The sequence below is a fragment of the Heterocephalus glaber genome, unplaced genomic scaffold (assembly GCF_053883595.1).
Source record: "Heterocephalus glaber isolate CG9 unplaced genomic scaffold, H.glaber_assembly_v1.0 deba00001509, whole genome shotgun sequence".
NCBI classification, from domain to species: Eukaryota; Metazoa; Chordata; class Mammalia; order Rodentia; family Bathyergidae; genus Heterocephalus; species Heterocephalus glaber.
In genome coordinates, this window is record NW_028258325.1 from 16303966 (window position 1) to 16324987 (window position 21022).

At 41.5% G+C, this 21022-nt stretch overlaps 1 protein-coding gene across 2 annotated transcripts in view; it reads right to left on the reverse strand.

The window, feature by feature from the left end:
* The window catches only part of Kcnip4 (potassium voltage-gated channel interacting protein 4), a 1104843-nt gene extending 1084594 nt beyond the window's left edge, over positions 1 to 20249 (reverse strand). Inside the window, exon 1 of one of the 2 annotated variants that reach the window (XM_021260223.2) lies at positions 20100 to 20249. In XM_021260223.2, coding sequence (XP_021115882.1) covers positions 20100 to 20160 — 61 coding nt within the window. In that variant the 5' untranslated portion in view covers positions 20161 to 20249. The remainder of the gene's footprint in view (positions 1 to 20099) is intronic. The other variant, XM_021260225.2, reaches the window with a different exon arrangement.
* Between the last annotated feature and the right edge of the window lie 773 nt (positions 20250 to 21022).

A 21022-nucleotide genomic window follows, 5' to 3' on the forward strand; every position in this document is an offset into this window, starting at 1 on the left:
AAGTGATCAATTTACTTATTTTCATGTTTCATACTCAATTCATATCACCTGGATTCTAATTACCATGGAAGACTTATTATTCTACATAAATGTGGGGGACAGCTATGAAGAGCTAGAGGGACAAAGAGTTTGAACTTGTGTGGATGGACTGGATTTAAATCCATCACCTACATGTGCTGGCTCCTGCTATGGGCCTGGAGCAGATACTTAAACTTTCTGCACCTCAGTCCCTCTAGCTGAGGAACGATGATAATTCCAACCTGCAGGATGTAGCTGTGGGGATCCACAGCATTTATACAGATACACTTTAAACAAAGCTGGCACACACTGGGGCAAAGAAATACTAATCCCTCTTCCAGCACTCTGCCTCCATAGGCTGCAAGTATAATGAAAATAGCAAAAGTATGAACTGCATTTTTGGATCCTTGTTCCTTTCGCCCACTCAGTCCCTGGAAGGGTGCCTAATCTAGATTAGACATTCAGGATATGTTATTTGGACTACAGTGAAGTTTTCTCTTCCCTTTGGATTTGAATAAACCTCTGATTTGGATCCCTGATGAATTGTACAGTTAGCTTAGGGTAGCAAGTCCTAATTCCCTGAAATATCTTCTGGAGCCCTCAGGCACTGCTGGACAACTTCACAATGCTCATACACAGACTACAAAACTTACAAATGGTGCTGCATATGAACCAGGATGGTTTATTAACTTACAAAATAGATTACACTAAATAAAAACTGCCCAATTCATCACGCCCAGAACAAAAAAACCTTTAATAAGAGCCCAAATGAGAACTAGATGAATGCTCTCCAGAAATCGTAACACTGATTTAAATTCTGAAATACTCTGTAATCAAAGAATAAGCCATCATGTCCTCCCCAATAGTCAAGAAAATAATCACTTTTAGGGAAAAAAAAAGCATCTGACAAACGATTCAATATTTTAGAACCTAGTTGCTGTTATCTGGTTCTAACTATTCATAAATCCAAAATGAGGACAGCCTAAAGTGCATGACTCCTGTAGAAAAAGTAATTATTTGCGATAATCTTCTTCCACTTAATCTTAAGTTAATAAAACCATAACATACTTATCAAACTCTTATTCCTCAGTTTTGAAAAACAATGTTTTCTTCTATTTTGTGAAGATCAAAGCTGTTGAGTGTGAAGTCTCCCCAACACCCACCTTCTTCCCTGCCTTCTCACAGAGGAGCCTCAATGCCCCAAGACCAACCTGCCTGGCTGCCTGCTCATTAATTAGTGAGTGCAGACTGAGGCACTGTCAACACAAACTTGATCAGCAAACCAGCCCTGCCCCAGAACACCTCAATCTCTCCAAGACATAACAAGAAAACACGGCACACACACTATTCACCACACAGGAAAAATCATATATGTCCACTAATTCATCTAGATCTCAAAAACACGATGCTATCTTTAAAAACTTAAAATATAACATGTGTGTAAATTTTAAAAACATACAGAAAACATTTTACAGCCTGGTAATATGTATACGTGGATATAAAAACATGTTAAAGTGAAGTGAAAGGATATATAACAAATTCATGGTAGTGGCTGTACCTGTAGGTGGTCACAGGAGGTAGAAAATAAAAGATAATTAAAGATAACACATGAAAAGGTGAAAACAGAGACAAAGTCTTTGTAGATAAGGACGGATGGAAGGGTTGAAGGAAGGGCAGGGGAATGGGGAAAAAATAAGAATCAAGATAGTTCCTGTAAAGGGTACAAACTCCCAATGATGAATGTCACCATATTCTATACCTAAAATGTACCGATAAGCTTAATAAAAAAAGAGGGAAACAGATTTTTAAAATAAAGATAATACAGATGTTCACTGCGTTGCTAACATTTTGTTTTGTGAAAATATGCCTAGAAGAAAATATGTTAACAATTAACTAGAAATTTTAGGTAGGGAATTTCCAGATGTTGATTATTCTCTATCCTTTCCTGCAATTTTGTAAGTTGTTAAAACTTAAACAGACAGTTGCATCATGGCAAGATAAGCACTACATATGGCACACATGATGGACAACAGCGATACAGAAGAAGGAGTCTACTGCCTGGCTCCTTCTCTAACAAGGCCAGTGCCTACAAAGTTGCCCAAATTTCTCCTATTTATCAAAAATGAATCCACCCAAAGTTACTCCCTTAACAACTGTTCAATCTACTCCATTCTTCCCCAGGCAGATTTCAGAGAGGCATTATCTGTGCTTTCTCCTCCCATTCCCTCACTCACACCCAAATCCATTGGAACCTGGCTCTGCCCCACTTAAAATGTTTCAACTTCCTAACTGCCAACTCCTTTCAGTTTTCAGTTTATTAATCATGCAAAGCACTTAAAATAATTGGCCATGTCCTGGAAAAGTTCCCTTCTTTTGACATACACAGCACTACTCTTGCCTGTCATTCCTTTTCCTTCCCTCTGTGTTCCATCTCTGACTCTGTCAGTGTTCTCTCCTTGGTGCAGCCCCTCCATTTCAGTCAGCCTCCTCCACAGTCCATTCTGAGCTCTCGTCTCTCCCTAAGTGACCTACTTTGTTGGCTTTACCTGCGATCCACTAGTTCGTACAACAGTATTTTTAGACTCTTTTGAGACCTGGAGCCATACCTACCGCATTCAGCTTGCTATCTCCTGCCCTCTCTGTCACTACCTCAATCTTGCACGTGCTGAAACCACCGGATGCTCAAGGACTGCCACTGCAGATTAAGCTAGACACACAAACAATCCCTCCATCACACTTGCCTTCCCCATGTTCTGATACGTATTGTTCTCTTGATCATACCTGTTACTCTATCTCTGGAACCTACCACCTCTTCTCTACCCGCAACACTGCTTTAAGTCTGGTCTCATATTCTACATGATCTATACTACTCTTCTAACTATATAGTTCCCTAGACTTTTCTGAGATCTCCATCATTTCCTTTTAAGTAAAAATAATTGTCATTCCTTGGCTGAGAGCCATTCAAAGGCACACAGACTTTAGTTGTAATGCCTCATCCATAAACGGGTGTAAATGTCCTAACATCATCTACCCTTCCAGGTTTGCTTTTGGACACATCTTCCCCCTCCCAATATTCGGGACACGTGGACCTTCTTGACATTTCTAGAATATGGTTTGAATTTTCACACAGCTCTGAGCTTCTGCAAAGGTCACCACCTCTCCAACTACCTTTCTCTCTCTTCTACTTGATTTACTTTAATATGTATTTTTAAAACTCCAGTTGAGATGTCATTTCCCTCTACAAGGTTTCCCTAGCTTTCCTAGGCAGGTATTATTTCCACACCTCTGCATGTGCCTTTATGTTAGGACTTAAGTCATACTGGTCTGAGAGTTACTTACCCAGAGGTTCCTCTCTCTCAGCAGAATGCAAACAGGAGCTACTCTCTATGCTGACATATTCATGCATATTTGAGACTGCTACCAACAAATCCTTTTCTAGGTTCATGGGATATACAATACACAATACCATCTCTAGACATTTGGAATCTAAATTGTGACCAATAAATCTAAGTCTAGGTTTGAAGACGGTAGTTGAAATTATGAATAAGGCCACTGAGAAAGTATTATTAGAGTGTCTTTTGCTTGTCATTGTCTCTCATCTTTTCTAACTGTAGCCTGTCCTTCTCTTCTTCGCACCAGGCACACAAATATGCAATTACTACAGGAAATCAAAATGATTTGAAGAAAACAGTCTCTTCCCATGGAAACCTGAAGGAGCCTTTCCACAAGAAGGTCTGCAATTGCACATTATTGTTTGGTAGACAATGTTGACGCCGGGTTTCATAAATCGAGGTGGCAGAGCCTTACTGCAAGGATTCAAGAAATAGAAATAACAGATGAGTTCTCCTAGGTTGAGTCTGAAAATGTCCGTATGTTATTGCTGTAACCTATACCATGTGCCCTTTAAAAACTTATTCAGCAGTGGTACCTGTGTATCTCATGGAATCTTTGTGTATTTGCAGACAGAGAGAGTAAGGCTTCTCTGGAACTGACACATCCATCATGCATGAAATACACAGAGTATGCCAAAACAAAATAGAATCCAGACAATGCAGAAAAGTTTTCAATTGGAATGGGGACAGCTGCAACTGGCCTGAAGCATTTTAGAAAAATGAATGGTTAACAGGATCACAAGTTAACATTACTCCCCTGACACATAAGTACATGTGGAAGTAACTTGTTGATAAAATTTCATATTGCTGACAGGTCTCTGCCATTCACTCCTTTATTATAAATATGTTATATTATTAATTTATTATTGTTATTTTATTGATTGTTAATCTATTATTAATCCTTTATTAGCTCTTTATATTAGCAAAAGAGAAATGCTTGCAGAGCAGTTACTTGTATCACTTTCCTGGTGTGTTGACAAAGATCAAAACTCTTGGGTCAGTCAATGGAACAAGCCTTATTTACAAGGTGATCTACAAGCATGAAGTGAACCAGACCAGTGGTCTCTTGAGCCTAATGTAGTAGCCACTAGATGTGTACAACTGGCTACAGGAATATAAATATTCCTATTTCTGGGCAGGGATTTAGCTCAGTGGCACTGCACCTGCCTTGCAAGTGCCAGGTCCTGAGTTCGATCCCAGGTACCAAAAAAAAATTCCTATTTCTAACATGCCTACTATTAATAAAAGAAAGAAGTTAAGCTTTACTAATTGCCATGCAGGCTTCTATAATTACATCTGTATAATTTATGAAGAAACATGTTAAAATGTCATTACACGCCCCCAAATTTTTACAGGTATGTGTACCCAATCAATACTTAGGAGACTTCTAAATTATACACCAGATGACCAGCAGTGAGCTCTACATAAAAGACCAAAGTCAGATTTCAGATAGGTAGAAGAGGAAAAGTAAATGAAAAAAACCCCACAAATATAGAAAGGAAAAGAAGATGATTCCAGATTGCAAGAAGTGAGCAGTATAAAATAGTGTTCCCCAATTTGATGATCACCAGGACAACTGCCTTATGCTTTTTGCTAAGTGTAGGAAGCAAGGCCCGATGATGATGCCAAGTGGTCATTTATCTCATTCCACTGGTTAAAATCTCCAATCACTCCTCATTGCCCACAGGATAAAGGCCAAATTTACAATGAAACTCTAACCCCCAACAATCTGGACCCTGTACACCTTTTCAGCATCATCTTTATCATTTATCACTTTCCCTCCTTCCTAGTTCTTCAGGTATATTTTCTGGCCTTGTTCCTATCTCTCAGCATAAATCAAGTATCAACTTAATCTCTGCTTCTTTAAAGAGTTATTTTCTGGTCCCTACAATATACTAAGTTTGTTCTCACGTGTTTGTATAGCCTCCTGTACTCGCTGCTCTGAAATTCTCAGCATACTCCTAACTGCATTATCAAAGTATTTTTCTCCTTCCCGTCATCTGTAAGGAAAGAGGAGATATCTGTATCCCCCAGCCACTCAGCACAATGTCTGACTTATAATAAAGTGCTAAAGAAATGTGTTGATTGGAATAAAGTTGAGTGAAATGTGTCCTGCAATGAAGAGAGAGAAAGAGCTCCTAAATGCTCACTGCATTTGATAACAGCAGAAATATAGGGTTATCTATAGTTAAAACAATAGTTGACTGTTTTATTATATCAGTACACTGAAAGTCACTTCATTAGTGACTTTTTTTTTTTTTGGTACCAGCGATCAAACTTGGGACCTTGCGCTTGTGAGGCAGGCACCGGAACTACTGAGCTAAATCCCCAGCCCGTCTTCATTAGTGATTAGTCAACAAATATTTGTGTGCCCCTGTGGATCTCGGAAGTGTGCCCAATCTCTTTACTCTGGATTGGCAGACACCATACAATTAATTAAGACTGCATTCATTAAGGAACAGTATAAAAAGGGTACATGATTTATTCTGGCAGGAAGATGGATGGATTTCATTCCTTGCAATAATGATATGTATTCTTGGTTGGTCTCAGTAGGACTGCCTGTGCCCAGTATCCATGGGAGTCACTGGAGATGCAGACTCAAGATCAAGCAATAAAGGAAGGAGAAGAAAGGCAGCTGGGTAAATGGAATTATCCACAGCAAAATCATGGCTTTGTGGGGGATGAGATGCATCCCTTAGAAGTTTACCTGTACACTGTGCTTCCAATGCCTAGGGTGCCCACTCTTCTTACCTGCCACTAGTGTGCCCACAACGGTCATTTCCAGCAGCCCTTCCACTCAAGCTCACAGATGCTCTGCAGGTTACTTTCATTTCCATTCAACCTCAATTACTAATGGTGCTTTTCCCCAGCTCACAAAGCAGGGTATAAAGGCTTCCTCTTCTTATGCACGTTCAGTTAGATGGGGCTTTGACTTTGGAGCAAGCTTTTTTTTCCATTAAGTTTACTGGTACATTTTAGGTATACAATACAGTTACATTTATCATCGGGATCTTGTACATTTATATGATGTGTTTTGGCTATTTTTTCCCCATTTCCCTGCCCTCCCTTCAACCCCTTCACCCCTCCCTATTTACAGAGACTTTTTTTTCCATTTTTTCTTTTCTCATATTTTTTCCTTTCCCTTCTTTCCTTTCCCCTACCCCTCCCACTTTCCCTACCCCATTACACCTTTTCTTCCTATTTCACATTATCAATTATACATTTTGATCCTTGTTTACACTTTTAGTTTCTCACACCAGAGAAACTATTCAGTATTTACACATGTGTGTCCTATTTATTTCACTTAAGAGTATGACCTCAATGTGCATCCATTTAGCTATAAATGTCTGTAGTTTCTCATTCTTTATGGCTGAGCAGTACTCTATTTTATAAAAAAGAAAAACAACACATCTTCTTTATCCAGTCTCCAGCTGATGGGCATTTGGGCTGTTTCTAAGCCTTAGCTATTACAAACTGTGCCTCTATAAACATGAGCGCACATACATCACTGTCGTATGATTCTTTTAATTCTTTTGGGAAGATACCCAGTAGGGGAATAGCTGGGTCACATGGGACTTCCAGTCCCAGTTCTTTGAGGTATCTCGATACTGATTTCCACAGTGTTTGCACCAGCCTGCACTCCCATCAACAATGGAGAAGGGTTCCTTTCTCCCCACAGCCTCACCAGCATTTGTTTTTGTTTGATTTATTGGTATGGACCAAGCTTTTTGACATCAGGGACTGATTTTAAGGAGCACATAACCTAGGTTGCTCACATGTGCAGATCACAGTAGGGTTCACACTCCCATGAGATTCTAATGCAACCATAATGTGACAGTAGGTGAAGCTTAGGCAGTGATGTGAGCGATGAGAAGTGGCTATGAAGCTTCACTTGGTAGCCCACCACTCACTTCCTGCGGTGCAGCCTGGTACCTAGTAGGTCACTGACTGGTACCAAGGGTTGGGAATGCCTGCAACAGAAACCCACAGGGAGGTTTTTCAGGTCATTTGTCAAACCTCATCTTCATACGCCTCCAAACTGGACAACAAACACTAACTCTGCTGAGCTGAGCCCAGGTCTCCCGAAACAATGTCAATGCATCCCAGAGTCACCCTTCACTCCTCCTCAGCCCTGGTCTGTCCAGGCAGAAGAGTGAACAAACAAGAGTAGAGAGTGCAGGCGGTGGAGCCAGATGCCTTTGCTCACCGAGTTTTTGGTTACCATCCCACTCTCACAGTCACTGGCTCCACTGACTCTCATTCTCCAGCCTCATCCAGTCTGGGTGGTTTTCTTTGATCCTGACCGAACTGCATGATACAATTCACACCTATTTCCAAAGTACCCTGTGCTTGGGGCTATCACACGGCTTTTTATGTTGTAATTCCCATTTTGTGTGTCTAACTCTTTGACTAGGTAAGGTTCTTAACCTCTCTGAAGCTCAATTTTCCAGTGACGTGCTGGAGTGCCTAACTTCTCATTCACCTTAGAGGACTAGGTTTATCCCTTTCAGTGAGCAAGCGACCCCTTCTTCACATTCACCCTTTCCACACATTCCCAATCTTGCCACTCTCCCGACTTCCCCTCCTTATGATTAAAGGACTTTTTCTCAGGCTACATAATTAAAGAAACAACCACTACTCCCATCTATCAGTCCCTAACTATTTTACAGGTACTATGCTAAGCACTTCATACATGTTAGTTCAGTTCATCCTCATTCTCTCTGGCGAAACAGGTTCTCTTCACTGTTCCACAGCCCAGTACATATTTAGGTGTATGTATATACATATATATATATATATATTTATATTTGTGTGTGTGTGTGTGTGTGTGTGTGTGTGTACTGGGGATTGAACTTGGGTCCGTGCGCTTGCGCAGCAGGTGGTGAAACCACTGATCTAAATCCCGGCCATATTTAGGTATATTTTAATAGGGAAAATACTAGGAAATCAATATATACAAAAGTAAGACACCAGTGTGCATACATATACTGTGTGTCTATAGTGTTATAGCATATAGAGATATGACAAATACCTTTTTCTTTTGAGTTATGTAACAGCTATGAAAGAAAGGAGAACAGCGAGGGAATAAAAAGATGCAGAGGGGGTTGCATCTCTGATGAGGTCATCAGAGAAGGTCACCACATTTTAATGAAAACCTGAATGAAGTGAGGAAGCAAGTCGTACAGGATACAGGGCAGGAGCAGTCCGGGCACAGCACACATAAAGAAATGAAAGTACGTTGCAGAGAGGCTTTCCGGTGACACGGTAGCAGACATGGTATCTGAACCCTGCTCTGACTCTGCAGTCTTGTCTTAGCCACCTTCTTCACCTGCCATCAAGGTCCTCAGCCCGTTAGCCACCTCTGGATTCCTGAAACTCTTTTGCTCCCCATTAGTAAACAAATCTCAGCCCCTTGTGTGTCAGTGTGTGCTCTGACCTCTAACATTCACCTTGCCCATTTCTTCTCCGGCTATGACAGTCTCCCTGGTCTCATATTCATCTCCCATTCTTATTGATCACAAATCTAACCCTAGATTCTACCTCATGACTTCAATTCCCATTTTCTCCCTGCAACTAATTCCCAAAACTGGGTCCCCATTTTAGTTCGATGGGCAGCTCCTTGGGAGCAAGACTGTGCCTCATTCATCTCCGTACTCCTAATGTCCATCACAGTGTTGGACACTTAAAAAAGAGTGCTTCTCTGAAATAAATTAAACTTGAACTCTGTATTTCCAACTGCCTCTGGGACAGTTTGACCTGGATATTTTCCCAGCTTCTTAAAAATCAATATTCCTAAAAAATGAACACATTATTTTTTCTCCAAAACCTGTTCTTCCTCCTGTGTTCCTTGCCTTTCGTCAGGTCACCACAAGGCATCCGAATCACCAACATCCCATCTCTCTCCTTCCCGGCCAGCTCACCTTTCTATTCCCACCACCTTTACCCTGGTTCCAATATTTATTTTCTCCAGCCTAGACTGATGCAAGGATGGCCCAATGACATGGTTGTGCACGGTGCAGCCTACACGGCTATGCAAAATTTATGCTGCTCTTCCTGTCCCTCTTCATGAAGTTCAACTGGCTCCCCACTGTCTACAGAATCAAATCTGTCTTTTGTTCCAACCACACTGTCCGGCACCTATTTGACATAATTTCTACTTTGATATCCCAGAAGGCCTTAACTTTTATGGATCCAATATTGGTCTCATTTTCTTTCAACTAAACATCCTGTGTATTTAGCCTCTTCTTAAATTTATGCCACTCACCAGTTACTAAAGCTGGAAATCAAGATGCTCTCTGAGGATCTTCCTCAAATCCTTCTTCCAGTGACAACCTATCATTTGACCACCCATCAAATCCTGCTGGGTTCATCCGCTTTCTACCTCATGCGTACTCACTATTCTTCACCATGCGTTCAGTGCCTTAATACGCTCTTCAATATGTCCTGCCTGTACTCAGTCCCACCGCAGGTCTCCTTGCCTCCTGTTTTACCCCTTCTGTCCACATCGCTGCATTTATCTTCTAGTTTATGCCTCAACTCGCCCAGTAATCTCCAGCTCCCCTCCCACTCTTCCCTGCTACCTCCATGTCTTCACTGCACCAGACAGAACCTTTCATAGTTCCCTGATTACACCACCTTGTTCTCTCGGCCTAGACTCAGAACTGACACTGCCCTCCTGAAACATCCATCATTCCAGCTGCCATCTTTCCCTGGGAAATTCATTCTCATCATCCAGACCTATCTAGTCTGGGTAGTTGTCTTTGACCCTAAAAAACCTGTAGGATACAACTCACATCTGTTTCCAAAGCACCTTGTGCTCGGTGCTTTCACAGGGCTTTTCACGTTGCACTTTCCACCTCACCTGGCTATGGGTTCAGCTAGGTTCAGGTTTCTTGTGGTATATTTTTCATCATCGCTGCATTCTAGTACTTTGACTGATACTTAGCCAAAAAAAAAAAAAAAAAAAAAAAACTCAGTATCTGATTTATAAAAGAATATGTTGGCTCACATTTGGAAAAGTCCCAACTAACATAGGGGAGTAAGAATATGATTTAGTCCATGAGTGAACGCTGATTTTCAATGTAAGGTACATTTTCTGTTATATGCAACTCTGAGAAACCAGTATCACTCAATACTCCATGTGATTATGGTAAGTCTGCTCTGATCTTTTATTATTTGACAAAAGCCATGAATTATAGGTAATAATGAAATACAACTGAATCCTAGAAAGATATCTGGTACATGCCTATGAAGATGGGGAAACCACATGCTCTATGTAATTAACACCATGCAGGTGAAGCAGAATTCTGGGGTAGACAAGAAAGATACTTTACGGCTTTAACTCCTATTCTCTAAACAACCCATTAGCTTTTTTAAATTCTCAAATATTTACTGTACTAGTAGTGTGTCTCACACAGTAATGATTGATAAATGTATTTTAAATAAATGATTATTGAATGACAACCTCAAAAATATTTCTGAAACTATCAGAACACAAATTGCCCGAGGCTGAAGTTATAACTCACTGAGATCTGAAATTCTATTAATGATATTTATGAGAAGCCACAATCTCATCCACACAGATTCAAGGATAAATGAAACTGTGTCTAAAATTGCAATGCTTCTACCAATTTATTTCTACAGTTCAATCTTCCCAGGGTAGTGTTTGTAGAGTTTTTCATCGCTGGTGCTTATTCTGAGAGATGAACAATAACTTTGAAAATACTTTTTAACAACTAATTTTCATTTGGAAGCTACATACATCCACAATTTAGTAGTGAGGAGGGTTTTCAGTGATTAGCAGCAAATCCTGGGCTTAAATTACATCCAAAGTGCTAGTATCTATTACCTTCCAGCTTTGCAATCTAGATGTGTGGCCCTTTAAAAACTATCTCACCAAACTATTCTTCCACTAAAAATGGGATTGACCTTATAAACACACAGCAGAATTCTCCCTCATTGGATGTTTCAAGATAATTGTTTTAGTCCATAGCATCAACCATCCTCTTTCCATATTTGCCAATGCCTAGTTCTGAAATCTCATCGTTTTATACTTGCCCCTAACATTTCGCTGCTCATAGTTATCAAATTAAGATAATGTACTTGCACATCATAGTCTACACCAACTCTCTCAGAGGTCACAACCTGAGCAGAAAATGACGATGAAACTGCAGTAGGAGAGGGAAGGAGCGAGTAATAGACTGCTATAATACAGTACTATACATCACAGTAGGAAGAGACTCCGCCTCAAACCAGAGGAAGTCGGTAGAAATAAATGATATGAAAATAAATGCTATATAACAATGTTTGGAAAAGACGCAGAGGAAGTTTAACAGAATTTAATTTTCACAAGCACTTTCAGTACTGGATGAAATATAATACTATCCTAACAATAAATGACTGATTCTAAAAAATTCAATGTAAAAGTTAGAATGATATTTTCTATTTAATTTTAAATATTCTATACTAATTTAAAATGCCTTGGCTTTTACTGGAATATTATTTACACTAGCAATAAGTCAGCTGAGCATGTTCAATTCCTCTATTACTTTCTTTAAACAGAAGCTATTACTCATTTTGTATTCTCCAAGCTTCCAAAACATATTTACTTTATGTAAAAAGTACATTTATTCATATACTCCTGGAATTATAGAAGGTTTTAAAACTGGTTAAAATGGCTTAGAGAATGCTACAATGTCTTTAAGTGGCTGATGAAAAAAATGTTATAACTGAAAAATAGATAGAAAGCAGGAAGAAATTGGACAGTAGTACAGAATTTCCAGCCCAGATTGTTTGACAGCTTAATTTTGAAAGACCCCAAAGAGAAAAAAGTCAAGTTCAATATCACTGTGTACTTCCATTTGGAAAGGAGTGGCACTTGACCAACTGGAAGTAATCTTCCTTTCAAATATCTATCTCACTTTATCCTTAACTCCATTATAGGAGTGGAAATTTTAAAAAATACATGTTTAAGCCAGGGATGGTAGCACCTACCAATAATCCCAGCACTCTGGATTATAAAGGAGGCCAGTCTGGGCAATTTACTGATTTAGGGATGCTTTGTCTTAAAATAAACTTTTTTAAACTAAAGGACTGGGGATATAGCTAAGTGTGAAGGCCTGCAGTTCAATCCCAAACAGAAAAATAAACAAACATGTTTAGTCACTTATCCCCCCCCCATTTGACTATAAATACCTAGTACAAATTCAGCAACCACGTCTTGAATAAAGAGTAAGAAACTCTGTGAAGCCAAAACCTACATTTCAGTCCTCCTAACACCAGGCAGTGTCTCTGTAAATATTTTCTGAATTAATCTACTTCATCATTACAGGATCTCTGTAAGCTACCAGTGCATTTAATTTCTACTATTATACAGAAGACTCATGAAAGGAAGAGCAATATTATACTCAGTGATTTTTATCTGTTCTCATCTTTCTAAATTAAATTAAAATTTCTCTAAATTAAAATTGTCTGCAAATTGAACTTGTTATTAGGTCTGTATGTGACAGAATTATTTTAGAGCTATCTGTATGCCAGGTCTACATTATTGTCTGTGGTTGTTTCCTGTCTTGTTTTTGAACTCCTTGCAGTTAACAAGCAAAGAAGACTTGAGCATCCGTTTGCACTATGATGGAAAGGCTGGGGGGACAGGTGTGTATCTCTACTTTTTGGTACAACCATAATATAAGACATTTTTATTCATTCTATGTTTCTCTTATTCACTGCACATTCCATATGCTTAACCTATATAGTTACACTTTTTTTTTTTTTTTTTTTTTTTGGTACCGGGGATCGAACTCATGCTTGCGCAGCAGGTGGTGAAACCACTGAGCTAAATCCCCGGCCCCATGCTTAACCTATATAAAACACTGATAACAGTTATGGGTTAGAACCTTTTTAAAGTTACATCCCAGGCTATCTTAATAAACATTCATTAAATTACAAAATGTTACAACCAAAAACCAAAGCTCCTAGCAGAATATCCTGAGATGTGGATCAGTTTAACAGCTACGTGTGCTATGTTTACCCGATATTATTGTGAAATACATGGAGACACTTGGAACTCATGTCTTCTCTTATAAAGAAACAAAATAATCCGATCTGGGGACACTTTCTGGAACACCTAGGCACCTGTGACACGATATGCAGTCAGTGATACAAAGAAGACATGAGTCAGGGGAGAGGAATAGTCATTAGGCTGCAGTAGTTACTGTATCAGTCAAATTTGATTCTGATTCCCATTTGGGCTGCAATAATGTCATTTCTTAAATAAACTACTTCACTCAAAAGACCCTTCAAAATATTAAGAAGTTGACATCTGGAGATGAAAGTCTATTTTTCATCCAAAACCTTTCAGAAGTAAAGACCTATGAAAAAACGCCTGCTCTAATTCCCTAAAGACATTTAATTCACTATTCATGAGCAGATGCTGCCTGAATACAAGAGGGGGCATTCTCTAAACCTTTTCAAACTTCACATAGACCAAAATTTTAAACTTGTGCCATAAATAATTTTGACTACTTATTTTTGCCTAAACAATGGGGTAGAGTATGTAGGGCACAAAAATTTCCCCAGTGCAAATAATAGGTTCACAAAGTATTGAAAAGACAACCTATTTCTAATGAGCCAGCCATCCAACTCCACTGGCTGTGTTCGCCTAGGAGGGAAACTCAGTACAAGTGCACTATGTGGAAAAGTGTGTGCATATATTCTCGTTCAAATTATTCTTTATATTGTCATAGTGTAGAGAGAATTTCTATGTTTAAACACTGAGCCTCTCTTCATCGGGATTAATATTACATGCATATGTACGCACACAGAGCAGCGCATAGCGAAGAAGCTAGGCGAGAAGATGAGACACAGCCACACAGTTAAAGTGAAGGGGGTGAACTTCGCCCCATCTCAGACTTGCCACAATCTGCCGCCCACCAGTCTGATTCTCATGCTAAGGCCTGACAGAAAGGAAATGCATGTGTGTACAATGACTGGTGCCTCCATGTTTTAGTTTTTCCCTTTCTTTCCACACCCACTGCAATAACAGAAGGATTTATCATCTGATGAAGATAATGATAAAGGTGACAAAAATGACAAGAGATGTGGTAGTTCAGATGTGTAGACACTGGACAAGGAAATGCTAGAGGAGGCCATACTCAGAAGCATGATTCACAGTAGTATAGAAACCACAATCCCATTTCAGGGTGAAATAAGTGATCTTGCCACTGTCTTAACTGTAAGATGGGAAGGGGTCAGGAGAGATGATAACCATTCATGCCCCAGCCCCAGCCCCAGCTACTGATCTTGGAGGTGACAGTTTGGGAAGAGATTAAGGATGAGGGAGAGTCTTGGGAATAATGGCCAAAGACAATACTCCCGATTGCTCTAAATACACAGAAAACAAAGAGCACCTACTAAGGCTTTCTTCAAAAACAATTACATTCTTACTACCAAAATATTTATAGTTCAGAGGTAACTGACCTTGCTGTCATATTACTATACTAGTAGACCTGGTCTGCTGAGCGGAAAAGATGGGCAAAAAAAAGTCACTTCCAGAGCACAGTTTAACAGGCAATCAGGTAGAAATTTCAATTTTGAGTAATTTTTAGGTCTACCTTAGGGCAACATGATTGAAACTTAATAACAATATTTAAAGCAGCTATTAGTTTGTGAAGCATTGTGCAAGTACTGACTAGGGTCATAAAAATGAGTGACTCATGTATGGTATTTGCCAATGAGGAGCTATAATTTAGTAGTTGCGAATGAGATAAACATCTCTACTTTATTCCATCTTGTTGAGATTTAGATCAAAATAAAAGAAAATCATCTATGCAAAGTAAAAGAATGATTCTTTGAGAAAGGATTAGGGAAAAATGAACACAGCTGCACAAGGACACTGCATTTGAGTGGGGTCTGATGGATGTGTACATTTTACCAGGAAATGTGAGTGGGGGAAGTTAATTCTAAGCAATGGGTAAAACATGAAAATAGTCCAGTTTAACTAGAGCAAGATGTCTCCCTAGAAGTGTCTTGGAAGACAATGATGGAATAAAAATCTGTCACCATATTATGGAAGGCGTTCAGTATTGATCTAAATCAACAGCATTCTTAGTTCTGAAAGTAGAACTAAGGGAAGTCATTCAAAGATGTTGTACAGGAGGATGGTAAGACTTAAATCAGGTTTTAGTACATTGAGTAGGGTTAGAGTAGGGAATGGGAGTTGCCGAAGTAGGATACACCCATGACAGGCTGGAAATGATGCTCAAAACTTAACTCTGGATGGCAAACAGGGAACTGAAAGAAGAAACATAAATGCCAGAAGAGAACAGGTTTTGGTTTCTGAATCAAGACAGATACAGGGATATCATTCAGAACGGGATGCCTCCACCTCTTTTTTAGTTGCATACCTCAACAAATGATGCTACCATTTGCAAAGTCTGCACAATAAGTTGCTTCTAGAGGAAATGTCTTTTCCCACCACACAAGTTTGATGTAATTCAAACTGGCTGATGGGTCTTACCCTCAGGCTATGAAAATGTTTATCTTGTACTCTGGGGAAGCATTGGGCCAGACTATAGACTAAGGGGAACCGCACACCAAGGTAAAAATTAAGACAACAGTTTGATTAGGGAGAAAGTATTTAGAGAGAAGATAATTTAAAAGTTGTAAAAAAGACCAGGCAAAAGAAAAGAAGGGCGATAAAAAGGAGATATGAGGAATGTAAGAGGAAACAGAGTAATTCATTAACATACCAAGCAAAGTAGCTGGCTACATTCATTCAGCATTTGCTGTTGAGCAAATAGTACATGGAAGACCTCATATGAGATAGTGGACAGAACACCATTTCTTAGCTCTCACGAAGCTCACAATCAGCTAAGAAACGTTAGTAAAAAGCATAAAGTGTCAAAGCTTCACAATGAGTTATGAAGACTACGGTGAAAATGTATTAGAACCTTTAACCAAATGAAGTTAGTAAAAATAAACGGGTAATTCAATGCCCAAGCGTGAATAAACTTGCAGTAATAGGTGCGGTCATATAACCATATAACCGTAAAACATTTCTAAGAACGGTGAAGGCCCCTGATGAATGAAATCTCTCCCCGTCTCCTCTCTCCGCCCCTCCCTCCCTCCTTCTTGCAAACATTCACACACATACACACACTTTCATCTGCTTGAAACAGCCCCTAAGGAGGGAGGTTATTAAGTAAACAAGCACGCTCTACTATGCAGTACTGAAAAGCATTATTATCCACATGTTCTGCGAGAAAAGTGAGGACAAGGAAAAAAAATAAATGAAAATAAAAGTAAGAAGGACCATATATTTTCACCCCAGAAACATATTTTCAAAGAAGCAAGCATATCTGTTCTATAGGAATCTTGCACACATATTTTATACTGTATGGCTCGTTAATTTCCAAAACATCTATTGCTTTATTTTCTGAAAGAGGACATAATCATTGGCCACGAAAAAAAGTGTAGTGTGGAAAGCAGGGAGAGGGAGAGTTGGAATCGATTCATTTTAACATTTCATCATGTTTGTTTAACATTCCCTTAGACTTGTATGACAAGAAAATAGAATAATGCCTTGCACAATGAAAAGCTTTTTGGGGTTCAGAATAAGTTCATTTTTTTCAGTATTACTCCAGAAGAATTACTAATTTGATTTTGCTTTAATAGACACAAAGTTTAAGGAGAAGCCAGGATGCATCTATAAAATGACAATTCCAAACTGAAGAGATTTTTCACACTACCATTGAAATGTGCATTTCCTCCCCATTTTTTGTTGCAGATTACATCACAAAACATCTGCCATCCCTGAGTTAGATGGCACAAATTAAGGACATCAATGAATAATTTTGTAGTTTTTTTTTCCTTTGACCTTATTTCTGATTCTCTTTCCAATGTATGGTTGAATTATCATTTCTCTATATCTCTCCACTGATAGCAGGATTATGTCTGATTTTATAGCAGGGGAGCAAACTAATGGAAAAGACAATGAAATGAAAAATATATCCCGGACAGGGTTTGGGTTTAATATGGAAGTTGATGGAAGCAGTAAGTCTGAACACTCTAGTTCCTAAGCAACCCTCTCTACTTAGATGTCGTCATTTATAACTTGTTCATTTTATGTACTTTGTAGCATTAACAGTACCAATTATAGTGACTTAGAAGTGATTCTTCTAAGCATATTAAATAGTTTTCTTCTTGAAAAGAAGGGAATGAGCTCTTTTAGCTCTATTATTATAAAGTTTTAGCCACATAACTCCATTCTGCTCTCATCATTTCTGACATTTCCACTCTACTCTCAGTTTCATGCAGTTTTCTTTTTTGCCCCTCAGCAAACCATTTTTCAAATCAATGTTCTGACTCTAAGTCAGGTATAAAAACACAGACACAGCCTCTCCAACTCCTGATCTCTCCCTCATCTTCATACACTCCTCCCAGTTAGATCCTTCGGTTAATTTCGTTTCAATCCATTCAAGTGGTCTGGTCACTCCCCATCCTCCAGGGAAATTCAAGAGAAACTCAGGCAGTGAGGGCTTGGCTCATGAACTTAATCCGTTTCACCATCCTGGTCGCAGAATTAAGTTAATTAAGAATTAAATTCGTGAACCCAAGTACCAGTACAAAGTCCCACTCAGCAGAGAAGCAGGGAGAGGTAAAGGGCTGTTGTAATCAAACAAGAAGTGATGAGAGAATTCACACCTTTAAAAATGCCCACCAGCCTTTCTGACTGCAGATTAGTAAAGACCACAAATCTGAGCTCAAATGACCAAAGTACCATAACACATATTGGGTGAAAGTAATAAAGACTATAGATTGAGGGGATCATTTGCTAACATTCACAAGAACCAAAACAAGGCTTTATTTATGCTCCTCATCACATGACAATTAACTATAAAAACGTGGCTATAATTCAAGAAACAAGTGTTCAATCAGTTTAAACTCTTCATTTTCAGCCTCACTTTAGCCAAGATAGAATCAGCATCTTTCTATTCTCCAACGAATACATGCTGATTCTAGAGATGGTAGTAAGTTTTTCGGTTGTTAACCTATTAATTGTAGCATACTCCTCAGACGTGATTTCATTTGTGTTTCTCTTTTATAGAGATTCCGGCCACTGATGGCACTGTAAAGAGACTGGACATGCTGATCCAACCCCCGTTTGGCAGATGAAAGACTAGGTGCAGGCAAAAAGCTGTTATCATTGACAGGCAAACAACACAAGCTCCTGAGATTATGTCCCCACAGCCTGCCCTAGCTCTGAGCTCCTACCATATACACAGTCTCGTGCATAAGTACATCCCCAGTAGGGTAGCAGGCTCTGAACCCCATTCTTCCGTATAGTGCTGCAAAGACAGAGAGCCTATGAACTCAACTCATGACCCAATAACCACCCAGCCCTCCACAACCTACAATGCCAATCTGCAAAACACAATTCAGTTTCTTAAACATGAGTAACGCTCAAAAGTTATTTCCCACATACACTTGCTTTTTTCAGTGAGCAGCTACTGTCACAAGCAAAACTACTCTAAACATCATCGCGAGTAAAATGTGGACTCTTCAAGACAGTCGTATTATTTGTCCCAGGCTATAAAGGAGAATGACTTTAAAATTCCTCCTCCCAATGAAACTAATGTCCTGCTTGTTGCAATGTTTTTAATGATTAGTGGGAAAGAGAAGGTGTCCATTTCTCACGTCCAGAAATCCAGGTGGTAGACTCAGTTGTTGAAGGGGCTTCATTTCCCTGGATACTAAAAAAGGTATAAAAACTGCCTTCCTCACAACTTTACAGCCTTCGAGGCTAGCTTTTCCATCCCGTAAACTCAAATGACATCGTAGCCAAGCGTGACCCCTGAGCTTATATAATCTGAGAACTGTCTGTCACCCTCATGTTCCCTACAACCACCTTCATCCTATTTATGGCTCCTCTAAGACCTCTGCAGACATCACAGGCACCTAAACACAAGTGGGCGGGAGGGCATCGTCCTCCATTCCGCCCTGGTTGGCACCAACTCAACTCGGAGAACAGCCCCCTCCCTGCTCTGGCACATTGCTCACCTCTCCGAAAGGCGCATCCCACGCACAGCGCCCAGCACCTTTCCCAGCTAAACTGTATCTAAATTATTCCCGGGCGTCCCTGAAGACCACGCTGCCTAACCATAGTAAGCTGAGGCCGCAGTAAAACAAGTCCCACGCGCCTGCAGAAGAATCCGTCAGGGACTGGATTTCACTTGTGTATTATCAGGGGACAAAGAATACAGTTTTAATGGAGAAATGTTTGGGAGCAGCAAGGAGAAGTGGAAGGGGAGGATTCACACACTCGCAGCTCAGCACTCCCAGGTGTTCCGGGAAGGAAGTCACCTGGCAAAACCATAAACAACCTAGGAAATTTTCAGAGAAGGCAAAAGTACGCACAGGATCGCCGGGGACCCGGCCACCGGCGAGTTTTCAACACACTTCCAACATCTCTTTTCGGCCCTGGAGGTCCGCCCGCAGCCCGTCTCCCTGACACCCCCTCCCCGCCGTCCCCACCTCCCCCGCCCAGTCTCGCCTGGGCGCCCGTCTCTCATGCAGCGAAAGCAACAAGCGACCCCGCCCGCCCGCCGGCCGAGAAAGGGGCAGCGCCGTCCGAGCAGGCGAGGGACGAGGGGGAAGAGGGGCGCCCGCTCGCTCGGTGTCAGTGCATCCTACCGCCTGTGGAGCTCGCCTCCTCCAGCTGAGCCGAGATGCTCTCCACCCTCCTCACGTTCATCTCTGCGGACGCGGAGTGTAGGAGACAGACTCGGAGTCCACCGGCCCGGGCGTCGGTCGCTGGGTCTGGCACCGGAGCGCACGCTACTCGGCCCGGGCGTCCGCGGCGCTGGGAGCTGGAGAGGCGGCGGCGGCGGGCAGGGCGCGCGGAGCGGGCTGCAGGTGCGCGCGGGGCCGGCGGGGGGCGCAGGGGGCGCGGCGCGGCGCTCGGCGGCGGGGGCGGGGGCGTGGGGTGAGCGAGGCGCACGGGGCGCACGGGCGCACGGGCGCGGGCGGGGGCGGCTGGAGAGGGGGAAAGCTGCGCTGCCAGCCGGAACGCCAGGCCCCCTCCTCTGTCCCGCTCGCCCCGCCTCTGCCACCTGCTGCGGAGTCGCGGGTTGGGGGTTGGGGTGGGGAGTTGGGGGTTGGAGGTTGGGGGAGGCGCGCTACCCCTGGTGATGGAGCGGTTGGACCTTGACAGACCCGACGTGACTTGGGCTGGGGAGGGCCCCTTGCGAGCCGGAGTCGCCGGGTATCTGCGGGCGCGCCCCGGACCCCTTCGTGCCCAGCTCAGCGCCCTGGGGAGGAGCTCCGGGCACTGCTTCTTGGCGAAGAACGCGCTGCTGGCTCCCCGGGGCTCGATAGCACAGCTACAGCCCGCGAGGTGCGACACAAAGTTACCCTGGGTTCGAAGGACAGCCGAAGAGAAGTGCAAGGGGGTGCCCTTCTGCAGCACCGGGCAGAACGCCAGGAACTCCTAGACGGGAAACTTTCCCTACTGAAGCTACAAACCAGTCATGCGACTTGGCCGGGTGTTGGGGAACAGTTTCTAAACACCGGAGTGAGCAGGCCGGGGTCAGATGAAGAAGGCCTCCTTGGAGAGG